Here is a 26,698-nt window from a genome sequence, read left to right on the forward strand (position 1 = left end):
TTCTGAAAGAGATGGGAATACCAGACCACCTGACCTGCCTCTTGAGAAACCTGTATGCAGGTCAGGAAGCAACAGTTAGAACTGGACATGGAACAACAGACTGGTTCCAAATAGGAAAAGGAGTATGTCAAGGCTGTATATCGTCACCCTGCTTATTTAACTTATATGCAGAGTACATCATGAGAAACTCTGGGCTGGAAGAAGCACAAGCTGGAATCAAGATTGCCGGGAGAAATATCAATAACCTCAGATATGCAGATGACACTACCTTTATGGCAGAAAGTGAAGATGAACTAAAGAGCCTCTTGATGAAAATGAAAGAGGAGAGTGAAAAAGTTGGCTTAAAGCTCAACATTCAGAAAACTAAGATCATGGTATCTGGTCCCATCACTTCATGGCAAATAGATGGGGAGACAGTGGAAACAGTGTCAGACTTTATTTTTTGGGGCTCCAAAATCACTGCAGATCATGATTGCAGCCATGAAATTAAAAGACGCTTACTCCTTGGAAGGTAAGTTATGACCAATCCAGATAGCATATTAAAAAGCAGACATTACTTTGTCAACAAAGGTCCATCTGGTCAAGGCTATGGTTTTTCCAGTGGTCATGTATGGATGTGAGAGTTGGACTGTGAGGAAAGCTGAGCACTGAAGAATTGATGCTTTTGAGCTGTGGTGTTGGAGAAGACTCTTGAGAGTCCCTTGGACTGCAAGGAGATCCAACCAGTCCATCCTAAAGGAGATCAGTCCTGGGTGTTCATTGGAAGGACTTATGCTGAAGCTGAAACTCCAGTACTTTGGCCACCTCAAGCGAAGAGTTGACTCATTTGAAAAGACCCTAATGCTGGGAGGGATTGGGAGCAGGAGGAGAAGGGGATGACAGAGAATGTGATGGCTGGATGGCATCACCAACTTGATGGACATGGGTTTAAGTAAACTCCGGGTGTTTGTGATGGACAGGGAGGCTTGGTGTGCTGCGACTCATGGGGTCACAAAGAGTCGGACACGACTGAGCGACTGAACTGACTGACTGACTGATGTTGAACAAACCTTGCATTCCTGGATTAAGATCTTCATGTATTGCTCCACTCATTTTGCCATTATTTTGTACAGGATTTTGATATTGATATCCATAAAAAATTGGCCTGTAAGTTCAATTCTTTATACTTTGTCAGATTTTGGTGTCAGTGCTATATATATACACACACACATATATATATATATATATATACATACACACATATAAACAGACATCTACACACACACACACACACACACACACACATATATCTTTTTTCCATTCTCTTAAAGAATCTCCATGAATATGAAATAGTTTTCCAGAATATTTCATATAATTTGCCAGTAGAGCCACTGAGCTTAATTTTGTTCTATGAGATTATTTTATTATAAGACTGTTCAAGTTTATTTCTTCTTGTGTAAGTTTTGATATAGTTTTGTAAGAATTGGCCCATATTTCAAAACTTTTCAAATTTACTTGTGTGAAATAATATCATATTTTATTATAATAATGTCAAAATGATTCACAGTGGATTTCTTGGTATCTATATACACCTATGAATCACTATATACTAATACAATATCAAACTGTTATCTGGTGGCACTTAGGAGTCAGTGTAGGACCACAGCCCATCTCTATTTGAAGTTAACCTCTCTTAACAAAAGGAAACTAAATTTAGTCTGCAGTCATCTCTGTGGAGCACCTCAGAAGGCACAGAAAGATACGCGTCATTAGGAATGAAACTACCAGTCAGCAGTGCTACTATAGTACCTCTTCTTTAAGAAAGCCTATTGGTGTAGGGAAAGCTCCTTAATAGTCTTCATTTCTAATATAGATCAAGCTCCAAAGGGAACACTGACACAGAATGTACTAACTGAAGGCAAAAAACCCCAAAATTTGCTTTTGAAAGAATGTACCATATCTCAGAGGTGCATATCAAAAGCACCAATCCTCTTCTCTTGATTTACTTTGCACATACATTGCAACAGAACAGGAACCTAGATTTTGAAACATTTAGGTGCACAGATAACTTCTACAACCATGCGCAAGAAAGAAATAGTGTCCCATAACAGCTAAAATAAATTCAGACTTGAGGCAATGCCAAGTATGATTATGGGGCTGAAATCCTCTTGTCAGGTTCAAAAAACTACAAACATCTCTGATTATGGAGAATCCTCATACGATGCTGGGTGAGAGAATTTGGATATTGCTAAAACGTCTAAAAGGTACATTCACATATCCTGAGGTGAGGGATATCTGGTCTACTTGAGACCCCAAGGGCCAGATGGAGCCAGGGTGCTGGGCACCAAAGATCACCTGGAACATTGCAACACAGAAACACCACTGGGGGTGCCCAAGAGAGGCCCCTCCTCCTCCCACACATACCATTCCCACCCAGTGTCCCTGGGAGAGAATGGGAGGTGGGAAGATGGGAGACATGAAGAGGTTAAACGCAATGAAAAGATCCTGTCATGGCTGTAAGTCAGTCACATCATCTCCAAAAGATCCTCTCAAATAACTGACCTGTGACGTCCAGGTGGAAGGAGACCTTCTGGCCCCCAGCCTCGCAGCTGTACTCCCCGGCATCCGCCTTGCCCGCGTGCTGCACCACCAGCCGCCGGGTGCAGCCCTTGGCTTCCACACGCACTTTCGAGCTCGAACTCAGCTTCTTGCCGTCCTTGAACCACGTCACCTCTGTCTGGGCCTGGGCCACCTCGCAGCTCAGCGTGGTGTTGGCTCCCGCCACGGCCTGCACGTCACTGCGCGCTGCCTGCTCCTTCGCAAACGCCACCATGGGCTCTGGGGACAAGGAGGGATGCACAGGGTCAGAGACTCTCTCTAAGTCAAGATGCGGCACTGGGGAGGAAGGACTAAATGGTGAAGCAAGAGAACTGGAAATTTCTCTAGATCCTGGCTAGCTATGTGGCCTTCTCACCGAGTAACGACATTTTACCTATATATTCTCCCACTGATCCATGCGTGTTGTTCCAGGTGAAGACCTTGCAAGAGACTTCAGCGTACACACTACTCTGGGAGAGCTTCAGGGTCCTGAGGCATTGGCTCCTCAACCTCTCTAGATGGGCACCCAAAGGTCAGTGTAGGCCCCCAGCCACAGTTATCTGACATTAACGCTCCAACAGGCCAGCTCAGGGAGGAGTGAACTCCCAGCTGCTGTGCAGACGCGGCCTGGAGCCTCCAGCCTCTGGTCTAGGCTCAGCGTGTCAGCTGTGGCCAGTCAGGTGGGCGGGAAGTTGGACCCCCTTGGCTGCCTCTTGCACGACATTCATGACTCAGAAAGTGGAGTGGCGTTTTCAGTCTTCTGGCCATTACTGTCTGCTCTCCTGTGGTGTGACTCTTCCAGTGTTTCAGCTGACTTTCAAAAGCATTTTCTGTCTCCCCCTTACTCATTCTCCAGATCTCTTCACGTGCTTAAGTGCTAGAGATTTGACAGATGATGCAGTTTGCGAATACTGTACCCATCTGCATAACTTGCCTTTTCACTCAAGCTTTTGTTTTAAATCTGTTTATTTATTTGGTTTTACCACATAGCTTGTAGGATCTTAGTTCCCCAACAACGGATCAAACCTATGCCCCCTGCAGTGAAAGCACAGATTCTTAACCACTGGACCAACAGGGAAGCCCCCAAATTTAGTTTTAAGGCAGTCGAATACAGGATATTGTTCCACTGTTCTGTTTAAGACTCCCTTTACCCTGAAGCCATTAGATAATCTATGTCATCACCTGATGTTCTATGGTCTTCCTTTCATACTCTGGTCTCTAAACCACCTGGAGTTCCTTTTTAAGTGCTGTTCCAGTTACCTATGCAATTTTTTATGGTTAAATGCTGCAAACATCACATTAAAAAGACCATCCTTTCTCCATTGCCTATACAAGCTCACCGGTTTAAAAACAAAAATGGTGGGGATGGGGGCGGAGTTGGAAGTTCATTTATTCACATTGTGAGTTCACTATTTTGTTCCTTTGATCTGATAACTATCCCTGTATTGTAACCCCAGTATCTTTATTACTGTAGCTTTATGATAATTCTTTTTTTCAAGAGTATGTTGGCTCTACTTGACCTTTGGCATCTGCTTCTCAGTTTTCAACTATCCAAATAAAAACATTTGTTGGACTTTGATTGGATGTGAATATATCTGAGTCTTTCATAGATTTCCATCTGCTTCTTTAGGCATTTTTTTACTCTCTCTCTTAACAATGTTTAACCATTTCCCCCCACTAATGTCTTAAACATCTTTATGTTATTTGGAATTGGAAACATACTTTTCACAATGTTGTAAATCTTTTAAAATTTCATTTTCCAACTATGCTGCTACTATATGGAAACATGTTTTCCACATATTGACTTTTTACATGGCAATTTTCTCAACTCTTATACTAAGTCTAATTAATCTTTTAGATTTTCTGAATTGATATCCATGTAATCTATTATTTCTTCTAACGTTTCATGCTTTATATTGATCTGCTTTGTTTCTGAAGCTACATAAGCCTTGCAATATGGGAGTACAACTTTATCACAGTGTATTGTCTTTTTGATATATTGCTGAATTCAGTTTGCTAATATTTTGTCTAGGGTTTTCCTTTGATAGCTATAATAAACTGACCTGTAATTTTAATTCTTGGTACATTCCTTGTCAGATTTTGGTGACCACGTTATGTTACCTACAGAAAACCATTTGCAGAGTGTATGTCCTTCTATTCTCTAGAAGAATCTCCCTGAACATGGATTAATTTCTTTCTAAAATGTTTAATATAACTTACCAGGAAAGCCACTGGGCTTAGATATTTCTGAGAAAAATGATTTACTGTGGTTCAACTTACTTAAAAGGTTTAGAACTGTTCAGTTCCGTTCAGTTCAGTCGCTCAGTCGTGTCCGACTCTTTGTGACCCCATGAATCGCAGCATGCCAGGCCTCCCTGTCCATCACCAACTCCCGGAGTCTACCCAAACCCATGCCCATCGAGTCGGTGATGCCATCAGAACTGTTAGAGTTGTCTAATTCTTCTGTGTTACTTTTGATAATAGTTTTCTAGGAACTGGCCAAATTGCCAAAATTTTTCAAATTGACTATCATAAAATAATGTGTCATATTCTCTTAAAATATTAACATTTGACAAAGGTGCAGAGTGAGGTTTCTGGTATCTATACATACCCACAAGCTATTATGTACAGGTACAATACCACACTGTTAGGTACTGGCAATCAGAGGTCAGTGCAGGATCACAGCCATAGTTATTTGACGTTAACACGCTCTTTTTTTAAACTATTTATTTATGCTTTTAAAAGTATAATGAACAATGAATCTGCTACCCACTCAGTTATCTACCTGTAACAAACTCCTAATGAAAGGAAAAGAAATTTAGATCTTAGACCTCTCTATGAACCAGCCAGGGAGGCACAAACACTGTAACCATGAGGGAAATTCTATAAAGTAAATACTGTCTTATGAGACCATGGCTGCTGCTACTACAAAAACTCATCTTTAACAAAGTGTAGTGGTACAGGATTAGCTACTTACTCGTTTCCATCTCTAAGCTTACCAATCAAACTCCAAGAATACTGACACAAATGTCCTAACTGAAGACAGAGGAGAACAATATGTTGTTTAAAAGGAGCATTCTAAACCTCAGGCACATATCACAGGTGCATACCTACCAACAGTCAGCTCCTTTCTACTGTTCACAGGCACTGAGACCAAACCTGCATCTAGAATTTGGTACATGAAGTAAAAAGAGAAAAGAGCCTCCCAGAACACCTAAAACTATTATGAACCAAATTTTAGTTTTGAGATCATTCCAAGCATGATTACGTGGTCAAAAAAAAAATGTCCCCTTAATTTTGGTTCAGTGAAATTCAAACAGGTCTCACTAGTAAGAACCCTCATGTGGTGGCAGGTGAGGGATGTGGAAACAGCTAAAACCATCAACAGAAGGATATGCACATAGTCCCAGGTAAGAGACATCAGGTCTACTTCAAACCTCAAGCACCAGGTGGATTCGAGAGTCCTCAATACAGGGAAGATTCTATACAGCTGTTGGGACATGTGAGTAAGTGTTTACATCAAACACTACTTGAAGTTTACAAGAAGGGCCAAGCCCCCTTCCATATACATGCCCCTCCAGTTTAAATTCCCTTGGTTCAGCCATGGGCATAAGAATAGGAAGTAGACGGGAGACTTGAAGAGAAGTCTAATGTAAAGAGCACTAGGGTCCAGTGAGTCTATTAGTCAGTCCCATCACCTCCTCCAAATGCTCTCAGTCAGAACCCCCTGTGATGTCCAAGCCCAAGGAGACCTTCCGGCCTCCAGCCTCAGAGCTGTACTCCCCAGTGTCTGCTTTCCCTGCCTGCCGCACCGCCAGCCCTGAGCATGGCCCTGGGTCTCTTCACGCACTTCTGAGCTGGCACTCAGCTTCTTCTCATCCTTGAACCATGTCACTTCCCTCTGGGTCTGGGCTACCTTGCAGCTCAGCATGGCTGTCCCCCCAATCACAGTACACCCTTCACTCAACACCGGCTATTCCCTGGCAAATGATGTACAGCCATGGACTCTGGGGACAAGGAGGGAAGTACAAAGTTAAAGACATGATCATCTAAGGCAGGAAGGCAACAGTAGGGGGAAAGGGACTGCACAGGGAGGTAGGAAGACTAGAAACTTCTCTAAGCTCTGCACTAGATACGTGCCCAAGAGGCCCCATACCTTATCAGCAGTGGTGACACAGTTTATCTATACATTTGGCCACAGCTCCAAGTGGGCAGTTCTAAGTAAGAACATTGCAAAAGACTTCTCTGTATGTAGGATCTGTGGGGGCAGGGGGCGGGGAGTCACGATCCATGCAACCTTCCTAGATGAAGGCAGAGTCTTCTTCCTAGATAAAGCCTCAGCCTTCCTAGATGAAGCCAGTCTCTCCCACTCAGCTGTGCAGAGAGCGTTCCTACCCACAGTGCATGAAAATTACTGAGGCTCCACCCTCTTGCCTATTCTGTGTGTAAACTGTTGCCAATCTGGTGGAGTGAGGTGACACTTCCTGTGGCTGTCTCCTGTATGGTCCTGGTGACCCACAAAGCAGCTTTATTAATCTTTTTTATAATTATGGTCGTTTTTTGGTCATTTTCTCTTCTGTGGTGTCACAGTTAAAGAACTTGCCTGATTTTCAATAGCACTGTCTGCCTTTTTCCTATTGATTTTTAGGACTTCTATTTGCATGCTAAAACTTTTCTCTTCCATATCTGTGTGACTTGCATGCCACTCTTTTATGGTGTCTTCTGATGAATCGAGACGGTTGGATGACATGACTGACTCAATGGACATGAGTTTGAGCATGCTCTGGGAGATGGTGAAGGACAGGGAGGCCTGATGTGCTGCAGTCCAAGGGGTCGCACAGAGTTGGACATGACTGAGCGACTGAACTGAACTGAATGAATCTAATGAAAGCTTTTAGCTTTGCTTCATTATTATTACTATTATTGTAAAGTTTTTAGTTTTAATGCAGTCAAACGTGTCTGTCATTCTTGTTCCATGGTGGTGCATTTGTGTTCTGTGTCAGGAATCTCCCCTTACTCAAAAGCCACAAGGCAATCTAAATCATCATCTAAGAGTTTTTATGGTTTTATCTCTTACTCTGAGGTCTCTAACCAACCTGGAGTTGGTTCTGTGTGGTTTGTGTTATCAGATGAACTGTTTTTCCTTATATGGTCAAATGGAAAGACAAATTCTTACAAAAAGACCATCATTTTCCACTCCTTGCACAGCCACCACACTAAAAAAAAATGTGGGGGTGGAACAAAGGTCCGTCTGTGGACAGGTCTTTTGCTAAACTCTCTCTTCTGTTCCTTTGATCTGATAACTGTCCCTTCATTGATCCAACTTTCTACATTACTGTAGCTTTACAATAGTTTTTAATATTGATAGAGCAAATGTTCACACTGAATTTGACTGTCAATTCTCAATACTCTTCACCCTCCCAAAGAACACCTGCTTGGATATGGACTGTTATTGAACATCCTAGATTCTTTCATGAATTTCTATCCATTTATTTAGGACCTTCTTTATCATCTCTCAAAAATGTTATTCCCCCCTCCCCAAAGCCATTAAGCACCTTGTATTACATTTGGAATTAGAAACATGATATCTCTGATGCTATTATTAATGTTTTAAAATTTTATTTTAAAATAACTCGTTGTAATTAGTATATAAATGTAGTAGTGTTTTCTGTGTGTTAATATTTGTGTGCATTTATATTTCCACACGCTCTAAGTCAAATCATTTATCCTTGAATTTCAGCATTGATAATCACGCCATCTTTGAATTCCACCATGCTTTTCCAACTTTTATGCATTTCATTTACCTCGCTTCTGTTTTGTGCAGCGTTGGACAGCAGTGGTGACAGCTGGCCTCCTTCTCTTGGTCGCTAACTCACATTAAAACTTTCAAGGTTTTACTTTAAATGTGATATTGGCTGGTGTTTTCTAGAATGCCATTTATCAAGGTAAGGGAAAGTTTGTTTATTGATAGAATTTTATGGCATAAATTGATGACAAAACTATGGTGTTAAAATTGATCAAACTTTTATTCTGCATTTACTGAGAAAAATCACATCATTCCTCACTTCCAATCAGTTAATGTCATGCATTATATTGGTTTTCTAATGATCAGAATATTAAATCAATGTTGCATACCTGGACTATGTCTTTCATCGTAATCCGTTCTCACCTTCACACATTGTTCAGTGACTTTGCCAGTATTTTGTTGAAGATATTGGCCTCAACATCCACAAGATTTGATGATGCAGAGTCCATGTCTCCCCACCAACAGGATATTTACCAGATGCTGGTGGAGGATCTTGGACACCCAGAAAGACCAGAGGAACCCCTGAACAACTGGGTAGGATGCGGGGGGGTAGCGACGGGGGAGGAGAGGTGGAGGCAGGAGGGCGTGGCAGGCACACCCGAGGGGCAGCTGGGTACAGGGATGGGTTTACACACCTGAAGAGACACATTTACCTTCCGGGATCAGCAGGGACTAGGAGGGACCTGAGGGATTGGGGATCGGGGAAACACATCTAGCATTCTCCATCCCTGGTCACTCAGCTCCAGGGAGCTTGCTGAGGCCCTCAGCCTCTAAAACTTGAGGCCAGAGGCACTCCAGAGGGCCCCCTACAGGCCAGGCTGAGCCTGGGCGCCACCCCAACACCCACCTAGGGCCTTTTCTGGCCTGGGTCCTAAGCCTAAACCCCACCCTGCCTAAGGGCAGCCCTGCCTAAGCCCTGCCCCCCACAGCCAAGGCTTTTTCTGGTCCTTTTTGTTTTGGTTTGGTTTGGTTTTGGGTTTTTTCCTTTGCTACAGGAGTTCTGTTTTACCTTCTGGTGTGTTTGTTTCATATATATTCTTATTTTTTCTAATATATCTGCTTGTTTTCTAAATTATAATTTTTATCCTTTGTTTTTGTTCTGCTCTTCTTTTTTTTTGCAGTGTCCTGTGACTTGTGAGATTTCAGTTCATGGGCCAGAGATTGGAAATGAGCTCTAGTGGTGGGAGTACCGAGTCTGAACCACTGAACTAATAGAGAACCTCAGACCCCAGGGAATACTAATCAGAGTAAGGTCTCCCAGAGGTCCACATCTCAGCACCAAGACCCAGTTTGACCCAACTGCCTGCAGACCTCACTGCCAGAAACCTCAGGCCAAACAAACAGATAGGAACACATTCCTACTCATCAAAAAAAAAAAAAAAAAATTAGGATGACAAAAAAATATGTTACAGACAAAGGAGCAAGGTAAAAACCTACAGGATCAAATAAATGAGGAGGAAATAGGCAACTATCTGAAAAATAATTCAGAGTAGTGATAGTAAAGATGATCCAAAATCTCAGAAATAGAATGAAGAAAATGCATTAAACAAACACCTAGAAGAACAAAAGAATGAACAAACAGTGATGAAAAATGCAATAACTAAAATTAAAAATATGCTAGAAGGAATCAATAGCAGAATAACTGAGGCAGAAGAATGAATAAGTGAACTGGAAGATAGAATGATAGAAATAACTTCCAAGGAGCAGAACAAAGAAAAAAAATGAAGAGAACTGAAGATAGTCTCAGAGCTCTCTGGGACAGTATTATATTAAATGCACCAACATTTGAATTATAGGAGTCCCAGAAAAAGAGAAAGAAAAAGGGTCTGAGAAGATATTTGAAGAGATTATAGTTGAGAACTTCCCTAACATGGGAGAGGAAAGACTCACCAGAATCCAGGAAGTGTAGAGAGTCCCATATAGGAAAAGCTCAAGGAGAAACACACCAAGACACATATCAATCAAACTAACAAAAATTAAATACAAAGAAAAACTATTAAAAGCAGCAGTAGAAAAGCAAAAAATAACATACAAAGGAGTCCCCACATGGCTATCAGCTGATTTTTCAGCAGAAACTCTGCTGGTCAGAAGGGAATGACAGGATATATGTAAAGTAATGAAAGGAAAAAAGTCTACAACCAAGACTATACAGCAAAGATCTCATTCAGATTTGACAGAGAAATCAAAAGCTTTACAGACAAGCAAAAGCAAAGAGAATTAAGAAAACAGTAGAGAAAATGGTAATGGGAACATATAAATCATACATAAATGTAAATGGATTAAATGCCCCAACCAAAAGACACAGACACGGAATGGATACAAAAACAAGGCCCATGTATATGCTGCCTACGAGAGACCCATTTCAGACCTAAGGACACACACAGGCTGAAAGTGAGAGATGGGAAAAGATATTCCATGCAAATGGAAATCAGAAGAAAGCTGGAGTAGCAATACTCATATCAGATAAAATAGACTTTAAAATAAAAATTGTTAAAGAGGTCAGGAAGGACGTACATAATGGTCAAAGATTCAATCCAAGAAGGTAAAACAATTACAAATAGTTATGCATAGAAATAGGAGCACCTCAATACACAAGGCAAACACTAACAACCATAAAAGAAAACTTCATAAATCCATATGATTTCCAACCATATGGAAATCAACCATAACACAATTAGTATTGGGGGACTTTAGCTCCCCACTTATACCAGTGGAAACATCATCCAAACAGAAAATAACTAAGCAAACAAGCTTTCAATGACACAACAGACCAGAAAGAGTTAATTGATATTTATAGGACATTCCACCTAAAAGTAGGAGAACAAACTTTTTTCTCAAGTGCACATGGAGCATTCTCCAGGATAAACCACATCTTGGATCATATATCAAGCCTTGGAAAATTTGAGAAAATTGAAATCGTATCAGCATTTTTTCCTACCATAATGCTATGAGTTTAGAAATCAATTACAGGGAAAAAAACTGTAAAAAAAAAAAAAACACATGGAAACTAAACAGTGCACTGCTAAATAAACAAGAGATCACTGAAGAAATTAAAGAGGAAATTTAAAAATATATAGAAACTAATGATGCTGAAAACATGACAACACAAAATCTATCAGACACAGTGAAAGCAGTTCTCAAAGGGAAGCTTATAGCAATTCAATCTCACCTCAAGAAACAAGAAAAAAATCTCAAATGAACAATCTAACCAACTAGAGAAAGAGGAGAAAGAAAACCCAAAGTCAATAGAAGAAAGGAAATCATAAAGATCAGGCCAGAAATAAATGAAATAGGAAATAATAAAACAATAGCAAAGATCAATAAAAGTAAACGTTAGTTCCTTGAGAAGGTAAACAAAATTGATAAATCTTCAACCAGACTCCTCAAGAAAAAAAGAGCAAGGACTCAATAAAATTAGAAATGAAAAAGAAGAAATCACAGCTGACAACTCAGATATACAAAGGATCATAGAGACTGCTATAAACAACCGTAATCCAGTAAAAAACGACAGCCTGGGAAAAATGGATAAATTCATGGAAAGATACATGCATGCTTTCAAGACTGAACCAGGAAGAATTAGAAAATATAAACAGGACAATCACAAGTAGTGAAATTGAAAAGGTAATTAAAAATATTCCAACAAACAAAAGTCGAGGACCAGACAGATTCACAGACAATTTGAGCAAACTTTTAGAGAAGAGATAACATCTATCCTTCTCAAACTCTTTCCCCCAAAATCTCAGAATTATGAACACTTATAAATTCATTCTATAAGGCCACTATCACCCTGATACCAAAACCAGAAAAGATATCACACAAAAAAAGGAAATTACAGACCAATATCACTGATGAACAAAGACAAAAATATCCTTAACAAACCTACTAACGAACAGAAGCCAACAACACATTAAAAGGATCATACATCATGATCAACCGGTTATCCCAGGGATGCAAGGATTCTTCAGTATATGCACATCAAACAATGTGATAACCATATTAACAAATTAAAGAATAAAAACCATATGATCATCTCAATAGAGGCAGAAAAAGCTTCTGACAAAATTCAATAACCATTTATGATAAAAATTCTCCAGAAAACTGGCACAGCGGGAACCTACCTCAACATAATAAAGGCCATATACAATAAACCCATAGTAAACCATCATTCTCAATGGTGAAAATCTGAAAGCACTTCCCTTAAGATTAGGAACAAGACAAGGATGTCCACTCTCACCACTCTTATTCAACATAGTTTTGGAAGTCCTCACTATGGCACTCACAGAAGTTAAAGAAATGAAAGAAATCCAAATTGGAAAAGAAGTAAAAGTCTCCGTGTAGGCAGATGACAGGTTATCACACATAGAAAATTCTAAAGATGCCACTAGAAAAACTACTGGACCTGATAAATGAATTTAGTAAAGTTGCAGGATACAAAATTAATACACAGAAATCTCTTCCATTCCTTTATACTAACAATGAAAGAGCAGAAAGAGAAATTAAGAAAGCAATCCTGTTTACCATCAAGACAAAAAGAATAAAATATCCAGGAATAAACCTACCTAAGGAAGCAAAAGATCTTCACTCACAAAACTATAAAACACTGATGAAAGAAATCCAAGAGGACACAAACAGATGAAGAAATAGACCATGTTCTTGGATTGGAAGAATCAATATATAGTGAAAATGACTACACTATGCAAAGCAATCTTCAACTTCAGTGCAATTCCTATCAAATTACTAATGGCATTCTTTACTGAATTAGAACAAAAAATGGTATAATTTATACAGAAACACAAAAGACCCTGAAGAGACAAAGCAATCTTGAGACAGAAAAATGGAGCTGGCTCTCTGACTTCAAACTATAATACAAAGCTACAGTCACCAAGACAGCATGGTACTGACACAAAAACAGAAATATAGACCAACAGGACAAGATATAAAGCCCAGAGATAAGATATGGGCACCTTGTCTTTGACAAGGGAGGCAAGAATATACCTTGGAGATATTGAGAATATGGAGAAAAGACAGCTTCTTCAATAAGTGGTGCTGGGAAAACTGGACAGCTACATGTGAAAGAATGAAATCAGAACGCTCCCTAACACCATCCACAAAAATAAACTCAAAATGGATTAAAGACCTAAATGTAAGACTGGACACTACAAAATTCTTAGAGGAAAACATAGAAAAAACACTCTTTGACATAAGCCACAGAAAGATCTTTTTTGACCCACCTCCTAGAGTAATGAAAATAAAAAGGAAAATGAACAAACGGTATATAATTAAACTTAAAAGCTTTTGTACAGCAAAGGAAATCATAAATAAGACAAAAAGACAACCCTCAGAATGGGAGAAAATATTTTCAAACAAAGCAACATACAAAGGATTAATCTCCAAAATATACAGGCAACTCGTGAAGATCAATATCAAAAAACAAACAACCCAACCAAAAAATGGGCAGAAGAGCTAAACAGACATCTCTTCAAAGAAGACATACAGATGGTCAAGAGGCATATGAAAAGATGCTCAACATCACTATTAGAAAAATGCAAATCAAAACTACAATGAGGTATCATCTCACACCAGTCAGAATGGCCAGCATCAAAAAAAGTCTACAAACATGCTGGAAATGTTTGAAAGGGTGGAAATGCTGGAAAGGGTGTGGAGAAAAGGGAACCCTCTTACACTACTGGTGGGAATGTAAATTGATACAACCACTTTGAAGAACAGTACGGAGGTTCATTAAAAACTAAATATTAAACTACCATATGACCCAGCAATCCCACTACTGGGCATATACCTGAGAAAACCATAAATCAAAAAGACACATACACCACACTGTTCACCGCAGTGCTATTTACAATAGCCAAGACAAGGAAGCAACCTAGATGTCCGTAGACAGATGACTGGATAAAGAAGATGTGGTACATATATACAATGGAATATCACTTGGGCATAAAAAGGAATAAAATTGAGTCATGTGTCGTAATGTGGGTGAACCTAGCGTGACATACAGCATGAAGGAAGTCAGAAAGAGAAAAACAAGTATTATATATTGACATGTATGTGGAATCTAGAAACATGATACTGATGGACCTATTTGCATGGCAGGAACAGAGATGCAGACACAGACAGCAGACTTGTGGATGGGGTGAGGGGGAAGGAGAGGGACCAATTGGGAGAGCAGCACTGATGTATACGCACTACCATGTGTGAAATAGATGGCTAGTAGGAAGCTGCTCTGTGGCACACGGAGGCAGCTTGGTGCTCTGTGAGGATCTGGGGGGTGCAGGGGGAGCGGGGGAGTGGGAGGCAGTCTCAAGGGGAAGGGGATATATATACACACACACACACTTACGGCTGATTTGCATTGTTTTATGGCAGAAATGCTACTGAAAAAAAGCTTCCATGACCTTGGAAGAAAAGCTATGACCAACCTAGACAGCATATTAAAAAGCAGAGACGTTACTTTGCCAACACAGGTCCATCTAGTCAAAGCTACGGTTTTTCCAGTAGTCATGTATGGATGTCAGAGTTGAGCTATAAAGAAAGCTGAGCACCGAAGAATTGATGCTTTTGAACTGTGGTGTTGGAGAAGACTCTTGAGAATCCCGTGGACTGCAAGGAGATCCAGGCAGTCCATCCTAAAGGAAATCGGTCCTGAGTGTTCATTGGAAGGACTGATACTGAAGTTGAAGCTCCAATACTTTGGCCACCCGATGCGTAGTACTGACTCACTGGAAAAAGCCCTGATGCTGGGAAAGCTGGGAGGCAGGAAGAGAAGGGGACGACACAGGATGAGATGGTTGGATGGCATCACCAACTCAATGAATATGAGCTTGAATAAGCTCCAGGAGCTGGTGATGGACAGGGAAGCCTGGCATGCTGCAGTCCATGGAGTCGCAGAATCGGACACAACTGAGCAACTGAACTGGAATGGCAGAAACCAACACAACATTGTAAAGCAGTTATATCCCAATTTTAAAATTTTCATAGGACTACTTGAGCTACCTATTTCTTCTTCTGTGACTTTTTCATATGATTTTCTAACATTCGATCAATTTGTTGAAAATTTAAGAATTATTATCATAAAATAACTTAGTCTCTTAAAAACCATTTTAGGATGATACATAAATATTTTAGTTATCTGTACTCACCCACAAATCATTAATATACTGACATACAACCAAACTGTTACATGTACATAATATAGTACCATCACCTACACCTCTCTAATGTTGAGATCCAGGAAATAAATTGCTATCAGACTTCTCCATGAATCTGCCACAGTGGCACAGACACACACTCCTCAGGATGTGTTCTAGAATAAATACCAACTTATCAGTAAATGACTGCTACTATATGGACTCATCTTTAACAAAGGGTACTGATATAGCTTAGGCTACTTATTTCTTTCCATTCCTAAATTTACAAATCAAACTCCAGGAAGAATTCTGACACAGAATAGTCTTACTAAAGATAAGATATGAATTCCAAACCTCACATGTGCATGTCTCAGACACACACCTACCAGTCCTCTGGTCTTTTTTATTTCCCACAAACACTGCACAAAAACATATCTAGATTTTGTTACAAGCAGGAGCACAGATAACTTCTACAGGCACACTTTGTTTTACTGCACTTTGTGGAGGTTGGCAGATATTGCATTTTGTGCAAATCGAAGGTTTGTGACAACCCTGCATCAAACAAATCTTTCAGTGCCATTTTCCCAACAGCATTTATTCACTTCATGTCTGTGTGGCATATTTTGGTAATCTTTGCAATATTTCAAGCTTTTTCATTACTATCTTAAAGGAAATCAGTCCTGAATATTCATTGGAAGGACTGATGCTGAAGCAGAAACTCCAATACTTTGGCCACCTAATAGAAAGAACTGACTCATTTGAAAAGACTCTGATGCTGGGAAAATTGAAGGTGGGACGAGAAGGGGACAACAGAGGATGAGATGGTTTGATGGCATCACTGACTCTATGGACATGAGTCTTAATAAGCTCCAGGAGTTGGTGACGGACAGGGAAGCCTGGCATGCTGCAGTCCATGGAGTTGCAAGGAGTCGGACACGACTGAGCAACTGAACTGAACAGATACATGCTATGGTGATCTTTGATAGTCTCTGATGTTAATACTACTCACTGAAGGCTCACATGATGGCTAGCATTTTTAGCAATAAAGTATTTTTTGCCTAAAGTATGTACATTTTAAAACATACTGCTATTGCACACTTAACAGACTACAGTATAGTGTAAACACAACTTTTATATGCACTGGAAAAACAAAAAATCTGTTAAGTCACTTTATTGCAATCAATTATTCACTTTATTACAGTGGTCTGGAACCAAACCCATAATATCTCCTAGGCATGTCTACATATAAATATACATGAGGGTCTTAAAACAAATAAAATATTATTAACCTAAAGTTTGGTCAACCTTATACTTACACAAAGAAATTCAGACATCCAAAAAGGCACAGTCACATAACTCAGGTGTGAGATGACTAGTCTACTTCAGAATTCAAGCATCCAATAGAGCCACAGTCCCAGACACCAAGGAACATGACAACGGTCGTGGGTAGGTTTAATCACGCTCAGGATGCGTGATTAAACACTACTATATGGAAGGACCACAAGGTGTTCAAGAACAGTCCCCTCCCTCTCATGCACACCCTTTCCATCTTGTCTTCCTTGGCCTAGTCACAGGCATGAAAACAGGAGGTAGGAGGATGGGAGGCCTGAAGAGATGACGTCTAATGAGAGAGCATCAGGGTCTAATGCAATTCAACCACCATCTCCAAACAAGAATAAGTACCACAAAGGACTGACCTGTGACGTCCAGGTGGAAGGAGACCTTCTGGCCCCCGGCCTCGCAGCTGTACTCCCCGGCATCCGCCTTGCCCGCCTGCTGCACCACCAGCCGCCGCCCACGGCCTGTGGCCTCCACACGCACTTTCGAGCTCGGACTCAGCTTCTTGCCGTCCTTGTACCACGTCACCTCCGTCTGGGCCTGGGCCACCTCACAGCTCAGCGTGGCGCTGCTTCCCGCAACGGCCTGCACGTCACTGCGTGCCGGCTGCTCCTTGGCAAACACCACCGAGGGCTCTAGGGACAGAGGGATACACAGGGTCAGAGACCCCATCTATGTCAAGATGCAACACTGAGGAAACAAAGATTAAACAGGGAGGCAAGAAGACAGGAAACTTCTCCAGGCTTTACACCAGCTCTGTGACCTAGAGAAACTCCACCACCTTCTCAGCAACAAGCAACACCATTTATTTCTATATTCTACCCCTGCTCTGTGGAGGCTGTTTCAATGAGAAGTTGTGAAAGACGTCTCTCATGCACAAATCCTCTAGGAGAAGATTTGCAGAGTCATGCATTCCTCAACCCATACAGCTGTTCAGGGCACGTTCTCATCTGCAGTGAATGAGCGCTCCTGAGGCTCCACCCTAACCACACTCTCGGTGTTGTCAGCTGTTGGCGACCTGATGGGTGTGAAGCTACTCCACTGTGGCTATCTATTGCATGGTCCTAATGAACTTTGCCAAAAAGGTCCATCTAGTCAAGGCTATGGTTTTTCCAGTGTTCATCTATGGATGTGAGAGTTGGACTGTGAAGAAAGCTGAGTGCCAAAGAATTAATGCTTTTGAACTGTGGTGTTAGAGAAGACTCTTGAGAGTCCCTTGGACTGCAAGGAGATCCAACCAGTCCATCCTAAAGGAGATCAGTCCTGGGTGTTCATTGGAAGGACTTATGCTGAAGCTGAAACTTCAATACTTTGGCCACCTCATGCGAAGAGTTGACTCATTGGAAAAGACCCTGATGCTGGGAGGGATTGGGGGCAGGAGGAGAAGGGGATGACAGACGATGAGATGGCTGGATGGCATCACCAACTCGATGGACATGAGTTTGGGTAAACTCTGGGAGTTGGTGATGGACAGGGAGGCCTGACGTGCTGCGACTCATGGGGTCGCAGAGAGTTGGACACAACTGAGTGACTGAACTGACTGAACTGACTGGATGATTCACAAACTGAAGAACATGAGTTTTACAGTTATTCTGTAGTTTACTCTTCGGTGGTTCAAGTTTTGTACAATTTTCAAAATTTTCAGTCTGTTTTTTCCAGATTCATTTAGGAGCTCTTTATATAATTAAATGTTACACAGTGTTGATGGTTCAGTTCAGTTCAGTTCAGTTGCTCAGTCATGTCCGACTCTTTGCAACCCCATGAATTGCAGCACGCCAGGCCCCCCTGTCCATCACAAACTCCCGGAGTCCACCCAAACTCATGTCCATTGAGTCGGTGGTGCCATCCAACCATCTCATCCTCTATCATCCCCTTCTCTTCCTGCCCCCAATCCCTCCCAGCATCAGGGTCTTTTCAAATGAGTCAGCTCTTCACATCAGGTGGTCAAAGTATTGGAGTTTCAGCTTCAGCATCAGTCCTTCCAATGAATATTTAGGACTGATTTCCTTTAGGATGGACTACCTGGATCTCCTTGCAGTCCAAGGGACTCTCAAGAGTCTTCTCCAACACCACAGTTCAAAAGCATCAATTCTTCAGTGCTCAGCTTTCTCCACAGTCCAACTCAAACATTCATGCATGATCACTGGAAAAACCATAGCTTTGACTAGATGGACCTTTCTTGGCAAAATAATGTCTCTGCTTTTTAATATGCTGTCTAGGTTGGTCATAACTTTTCTTCCAAGGAGTAAGTGTTTTTTAATTTCATGGCTGCAGTCACCATCTGTAGTGACTTTGGAGTCCCCCAAAATAAAGTCAGCTACTGTTTCCACATCTATTTGCCATGAAGTGATGGGACCGGATGCCATGATCTTAGTTTTCTGAATGTTGAGCTTTAAGCCAACTTTTTGATGCTCCTCTTTAAGAGAAAACTCTACACATGGACATTACCAGATGGCCAACTCTGAAATCAGATTGATTATATTCTTTGTAGCCAAAGATGGAGAAGCTCTATACAGTCAACAAAAACAAGACTGGGAGCTGACTGTGGCTCAGATCATGAACTCCTTTTTGCAAAATTCAGGCTTAAATTAATGAAAGTACAGAAAACCACTAGACCATTCACGTATGACCTAAATCAAATCCCTTAAGATTATACAGTGGAAATGAGAAATAGATTTAAGGGACTAGATGTGATAGACAGGCCGCCTGATGAACTATGGACGGAAGTTCGTGACATTGTACAGGAGACAGCGAGCAAGACCATCCCAAAGAACAAGAAACACAAAAAAGCAAAATGCCTGCCTGAGGAGGCCTTGCAAATAGTTGTGAAAAGAAGAGAAGTGAAAAGCAAAGGAGAAAAGGAAAGATATTCCCATTTGAATGCCGAGTTCCAAAGAGTAGCAAGGAGAGATAATAAAGCCTTTCTCAGCAATCAATGCAAAGAAGTAGAGAAAAACAATAGAGTGGGAAAGACTAGAGAACTCTTCAAGAAAATTAGAGACATCAAAGAAACATTTCGTGCAGATGGGCTCAAAAAAGGACAGAAATGGTATGGACCTAACAGAAGCAGAAGATATTAAGAACAGGTGGCAAGAATACACAGAAGAACTGTACCAAAAAAGAGCTTCACGACCCAGATAATCATGATGGTGTGATCACTTACCTAGAGCCAGACATCCTGGAATGTGAAGTCAACTGGGCCTTAGGAAGCATCACTACCAACAAAGCTAGCGGAAGTGATGGAATTCCTATTGAGCTATTTCAAATCCTAAAAGATGCTGTGAAAGTGCTGCACTCAATAAGTCAGCAAATTTGGAAAATTCAGCAGTGGCCACAGGACTGAAAAACAGTTTTCATTCCAATCTTTAAGAAAGGCAATGCCAAAGAATGCTCAAACTACTGCACAACTGCACTCATCTCACACACTAGTAAAGTAATGCTCAAAATTGTCCAAGCCAGGCTTCAGCAATACGTGAACTGTGAACTTCCAGATGTTCAAGCTGGTTTTAGAAAAGGCAGAGGAACCAGAAATTAACTTGCCAACATCTGCTGGATCATTGAAAAAGCAACAGAGTTCCAGAAAAACATCTATTTCTGCTTTATTGACTATGCCAAAGCCTTCAACTGTGTGGATCACAATAAACTGTGGAAAATTCTCAGAGATGGGAATACCAGATCACCTGACTAGCCTCTTGAGAAATCTGTATGCAGGTCAGGAAGCAACAGTTAGAACTGGACATGGAACAACAGACTGAATTCCAAATAGGAAAAGGAGTATGTCAAGACTGTATATTGTCACCCTGCTTATTTACCTAATATGCAGAGTACATCATGAAAATGCTGGGCTGGAGGAAGCACAAGCTGGAATCAAGATTGCCAGGAGAAATATCAATAACCTCAGATATGCAAATGACACCACCCCTATGTCAGAAAGTGAAGAAGAACTAAAGAGCCTCTTGATGAAAGTGAAAGAGGAGAGTGAAAAAAGTGTTGATGGTTACATGTGTTTATCTATCCTCCCACTTTTGTGCTATGTTTTTTCATTTTTTTAATAATGTTTCTGGTGAGATTAAGTTATTTAACTAAGGCAAGTATATCCATTTGTCCTTTGTGGTTTCTGCATTTATGTTCTGTTTAAAAATCTTTCATTATCCCGTGGCCATTAAATAATCTTTATTATCATATAAAAGCTTGTTTTACCTTTCACACAGAGGTCTCTAACCTGCCTGGAGTTGGTTCTTTGTGTGGTAGGAGGTGGATTCCAATGTTATTTTATTTGTCTATGGTTAATGGCCTTACCATCAATGATGAAAAGATCCTCTTTTCTCTACACTTCAGTGTGAGCTCACCATGCCATTCCTTTGGGCTATTTATCTCTGCATTGAGACCCACTTGTCTAAATTGCTGTAATGTTTTTTTGGTGTTTAAAGTCGTGATTAGGTTGGAGCAAATGTCCTCATTTTGTTAAGACTCACTTGGTTCTCTTTGGCCATTGCAATCAACTTATCAATATTCTAACACCCAAAAGAACTGTGATCTGGCATTTAATGGGAAGTGAACGTCTCTGAGTCTTCCATAGATTTGTATACATTTATTTACATCTTGGATTAGTAACATGACCCATATACTCTTATTGTCATTCTTTTAAAATTTCATTTTCTAGTTGTTTGTTTCTGGTATATAGATATAGAATTGTTTTCTGTATATTGTTTTTGTATGCAGTAATGTTTACCAATTCTCTTACTAACTGTAGTAATTAATGTTTCTAGATTTTCTAAATTGCTAATCATATCATCTGCAGGTTTCATTTTTATTTTTCTAAGTTTTAATCTTTTATTTCCCTCCTTAGTGTGTTATGAATGCAGCATCAAAGTGGTGAAAACTGGCTTCCTTATCTTGTTCCCTACTGCAAAGGCAATGCCTTCAAGGTTTCACTTTATGTACAAGAATAACCAGTTTTTCTCTATACTGCCAATTATTAAATAAAAGAAGAATCCTTATACTTTGGTAAGAATTTTATGGCAAGAATTAATGCTCAATTTTATCAAGTATTTCTCTTGGATATATGTAGCTATACTTTATTGTGTATTTTTATTCTCCATTTATTGGGGAAATCATATCATTTTTCTTTTATTTTATTGACATTAATCTTTCCATCAAATTTTCTACTTATTCTTGTTTTATTTATTTATTTTTATATGAAATCTCCTAATTTTTTTTTTTAATTTATTTATTTTTTATTTTTTTTCCATTTATTTTTATTAGTTGGAGGCTAATTACTTTACGATATTGTAGTGGTTTTTGTCATACATTGACATGAATCAGCCATGGATTTACATGTATTCCCCATCCCGATCCCCCCTCCCACCTCCCTCTCCACCCGATTCCTCTGGGTCTTCCCAGTGCACCAGGCCCGAGCACTTGTCTCATGCATCCAGCCTGGGCTGGTGATCTGTTTCACCATAGATAATATTCATGTTTCGATGCTGTTCTCTCTGAATCCTGTTTTAAACCAACCTTGTGCTCCTGGAATATGACCATTGCTGTAGTGTATTTTCCTCTTAATAAACTGCTGAATTCAGTTTACTATTATTTTGTGGAAGATATTAGCTTTAATATCATCAACAGATTAATTGTGCTACTTCTCCATAATTACCTTGTCAGATTTTGGTATCAATGATATGTTCTCTATGTAAAATAATCAGAGAATGAATTCCATTTTTCAATACTACAGAAGAATCTCTGTGAACATGGAATAATTTCTTACCAGAATACTCAGTACAATTTAACAATAGAGCAAGTAGGCTTAGATATTCTGCTGTGAGAAGATTGTTTATTATGATTCCATTTATTTAAAATATTGGGGCCTTTACAACTTGCTTGTTTTCCACTTTGTGAGTTTTGACAAAGTTTTCTAGGAACTGATCAATTTGCAATCTTCTCTATTTTCATGAATTTTGTACACACATTACAACAAAACATGAACTAGATTTTGCTACATCTGTGTTCAGGGAGTTTACTCATCCATGTGAAAACTGGTATCCCAGAATATCTAAATATTTATATCTATCCCAGAATATCCAAAGACTTATAAGCCAAAATTCTGCCATGAAATAATTCCAAGCATTGAAAGTGGAAAGCTCGGAATTCCAAAATTTTGTGGCCAAAATTTTCTCTTATTCTGGTTCAGTGAATTCTTGCTAACAGGAACTCTCAAGTGTTCTGGGTAAGAATCTGCCAGGAAAACCCCAGGGGAAAGATATCTTGTCTACCTCAGCCCTATAGCTCAGGTAGAGCCCGAGTAATAGACACCCAGGACCACCAATGGAGTCTGAACACTTGTTGTGAAAATGCGACTGAGCATTATTACATGAAAAACAATGCATGGTATGAAAGAACTGCCTCTCTCCCTCCAGAATACACTCACTCACCCATGCTTTCTTGGCTCAACATTGGCAATAAAGATGGAAGAATACAGGATAAAAGAATTTAGGAAATCAATTAAAAAAAAAAAAAAAGAGCACCAGAATCTCTTGGCTATACGGGTGTTCTATCCTCATTGCAAAATATGATAATTTGGTATCCCAAGAAAACTCACTTATATAGATGGAAAAATACATTCAGGTCCTAGGAAAAACAGAGTATTACCTGATGTCAGTCTTGCCAAACTGATGTACAGACAGCTACATCCCAAAGGCCGTAACTCCATACATACTTTCAAACTCAACTCAGCTTCTTCCCATCTTTAGATCACCCACTCAATCCAGTTATGCACCACCTCACATTTCAGCAGGAAAAAGCACCACTTGGACCCATACCACTCTACACGCCAGGTGCTCCTTGAACACCACTGAGGACTACAGCAAAAGGACTGATACACAGGATGAAAGACACCATATGACAGAAAATGAACACGAGGCCTGGATAGTGACAGGGAAGGAGAACTTCTACCAGCCCTCTGTGCCGCAAAACTCCCTCTGCCTATCTCAGTAACAAGGAGCATTCTCCCACTGACCTCCTGTATCTAGGGAAATGGAGGGAAGACCTCCCAGAAACCTCAAGTTTGATCATTCAAACTTTACTCCTGAGAGAATGCAAAAGAAGATTATCAGGGCTACATCACACTGAAACAGCTGACCAAGTGAGAATTCACATAAGGTGCCTGATGAGGATGTGTGCTGGCTCTCTGGAAAAATGCATGGTGGGAGGAAAGTCACACATCCCCAGGCCTACCTCAGCCCACCAGCATCAGGGAGAGCCAGGGTCCCGATGCCAGGAAAAGCAGGAAGGTTCTGGGCAGGTGCTAAGACAGTGTGACTGAGCCCCACTGCCTGGCAACAGGGGGACAGAAACAACCTTTCTTCTTTCCATATGCACTCTCCCCATCCATCCTCTTCCAGGTCAAAATGGGCCTCCAATGGAATGCAGAAGACAGGGAGGCTGAAGAGATGAAGGTTCAAGGCACTCATGTCTGAAAGCCAGTCCCCTCATCACCTGCACGCAGGACTGACCTGTGACGTCCAGGTGGAAGGAGACCTTCTGGCCCCCGGCCTCGCAGCTGTACTCCCCGGCATCCGCCTTGCCCGCCTGCTGCACCACCAGCCGCCGCCCACGGCCCGTGGCCTCCACACGCACTTTCGAGCTCGGACTCAGCTTCTTGCCGTCCTTGTACCACGTCACCTCCGTCTGGGCCTGGGCCACCTCGCAGCTCAGCGTGGCGCTGCTTCCCGCAACGGCCTGCACGTCACTGCGTGCCGGCTGCTCCTTGGCAAACACCGCCGAGGGCTCTGGGGACAGAGTGGGATGCACAGGGTCAGAGACCCCATCTCATTCAGGACGGCAGCCCCGGGCAGAGAATGAGGATGAGGAGTTGGGAGTGGGAGGAGGGGAAATGGGGCTGGAGATTTCTCAAGACTCTGCACCAGCCCTTTCTCGGCAGCAAGTCACACAATTTACACATTCTCCCATAGGTCACTGGGGGCAGGTCCACGGTGCAGGACAAATGGAACAGACTTGCCCCCTGCTCATGACAACTGCCAGGTCCTGAGGCAAATGCTCCCCATCCTTCCTCAGCGGTGCCCCAGTCTTCTCCATACTGCTTAAGAGCAGGGAGCTTTTCACCTGTAGTCTATGAAGACGGCTGAGGCTCGGTGCCCTTGTCCGCGATTAGCATTGTCAGCTGATGGCAATCTGGGGGAGCGCTTGCACCTCATCACTGTCTGAGGAACGAAAAAATGGAGCCCTTTCCCTTTAGGACTGGGCTCGCCATTACTGTTCTCTTCGTCCTGTGACACTAGTCAAATCTTTTGCCCACTTATCAACAGTAGGCTCAACCTTTTCTTGATTCAACGCTGGCCACTCTTCAAACATTTAAATACTAGAGAATGATAAACAGGCAGGTTTGAAGGACATTCCCAACTGGGAGACTGCCACTTTCACCCTCAGATCCAGTCCTCTGATGATCCAAACTTTCTCCTTCCAGTAGTGTCACAAGGCCCATTTCTGCTTTTTGAGTGTAGAGCATTTGTGTTCTATTCAAGAAATATTTCCTTACCTTAAGTTCTTAAAGAAACCACTTTCTCATCTGAGGTTTTTTATACCCCGAGGTTTCTAATCCAACGTGAGTTGATTTTTGTGTGTGGTGTGAACTGCTAGGACATTTTAAGTTTTCCATGTGGTTCACTGGTTCAGCAACTATTTTTGACTACAGCATCCTTCCTCAACTTCTCAAATAGACAACACAATAACAAACATAAGATAAAGAGGATCTGTGAGGATGGTGGGTGCAGGAACCCTTTTATGCAAGAACTGTTTCTGAGCTCACTATCCTGTTCCTCTGACGCGACAACTATCCTGCACTGGGATCCCATTATCTTGAAAAAACTGTAGCCTTACAGTAATTCCTGACTTCAGGTCCCAGTAAATGCTTCCACTGTGCTTTTCTTCAAGAAAACAACATATTGGCTGTACCATGCCTTTGATCTGCCTGTTATTCCTCTATTGACCACCCAAAAAAGAAATTTGGTTTCGATTTTGATTGTTAATAAACATCTTTGATTTTTCCCTCGAATTTCTATCCACATACTGCAACCTCTGGCTATGTTTCAAGAATCTTGAACAATATCCCACACACAGTCTCTGAGTAACTTTTATCAGATCTGGAATTAGAAACATGATACAATTTTGCCAGTCTAACTCACATAAATTTCATTTTGCAAGCATTCCTTGCCACGATTAGATGTAGAAATAATTTCTGCATATTGATTTTTTTTACACACTAATCGTACTCAAGAATCAGATGCAATCCGATAAATGGTTATTTATCTCTGGGATTGTCTGAGCTGATCATTCCATCATCAGCAAATTCCACCTTTAGTTTTCCAGTGATTTTATTCTCCTCTTTACTCAACTCAGAGGTTATAGTTGGCTTGAGTGCTGTCCCTCATGTCAAAGATCTCCTGGTACTCCTTAAGTGGGATGCTGTTGTTGGGCTTGTTCTTGTTTTTGCAGGAGTGTGATAACATTAAAAAGAACTCTTTAATATAGTTTGCTAAGAATTTTATGGCACAAACTGATGCTCAATATTATCAAACATTTTGTTCCACCTTCAAGTTCAATCAACTATTTGATTCTGTACTCATGAAGACAATCACATCTTTCTGCATTCAATCCAAAGTCAAGCTTTCTACCTATCAACGATGCCAACGCTGACACAACGTGCAATCCTGAACTATGACTTTCACCACGCATCTCTACCCGTGGATACACTGCTGAGTTCTTTTTTGACCTTGACACTCGCAGTAGATTTTCTGGAATTTCATTCTCCCTGCCTTTC

At 40.9% G+C, this 26,698-nt stretch overlaps 1 protein-coding gene across 1 annotated transcript in view; it reads right to left on the minus strand.

The window, feature by feature from the left end:
* The window catches only part of OBSCN (obscurin, cytoskeletal calmodulin and titin-interacting RhoGEF), a 226,432-nt gene that overhangs the window by 90,886 nt on the left and 108,848 nt on the right, over nt 1-26,698 (minus strand). Inside the window, exons 20-22 of the mRNA XM_065917289.1 lie at nt 24,375-24,650; nt 17,223-17,498; nt 2,542-2,817 (exon numbers count right to left, since the gene is read on the minus strand). Coding sequence (XP_065773361.1) covers nt 2,542-2,817; nt 17,223-17,498; nt 24,375-24,650 — 828 coding nt within the window. The remainder of the gene's footprint in view (nt 1-2,541; nt 2,818-17,222; nt 17,499-24,374; nt 24,651-26,698) is intronic.

The sequence above is a fragment of the Muntiacus reevesi genome, chromosome 1, assembly GCF_963930625.1.
Source record: "Muntiacus reevesi chromosome 1, mMunRee1.1, whole genome shotgun sequence".
Taxonomy (NCBI): Eukaryota; Metazoa; Chordata; class Mammalia; order Artiodactyla; family Cervidae; genus Muntiacus; species Muntiacus reevesi.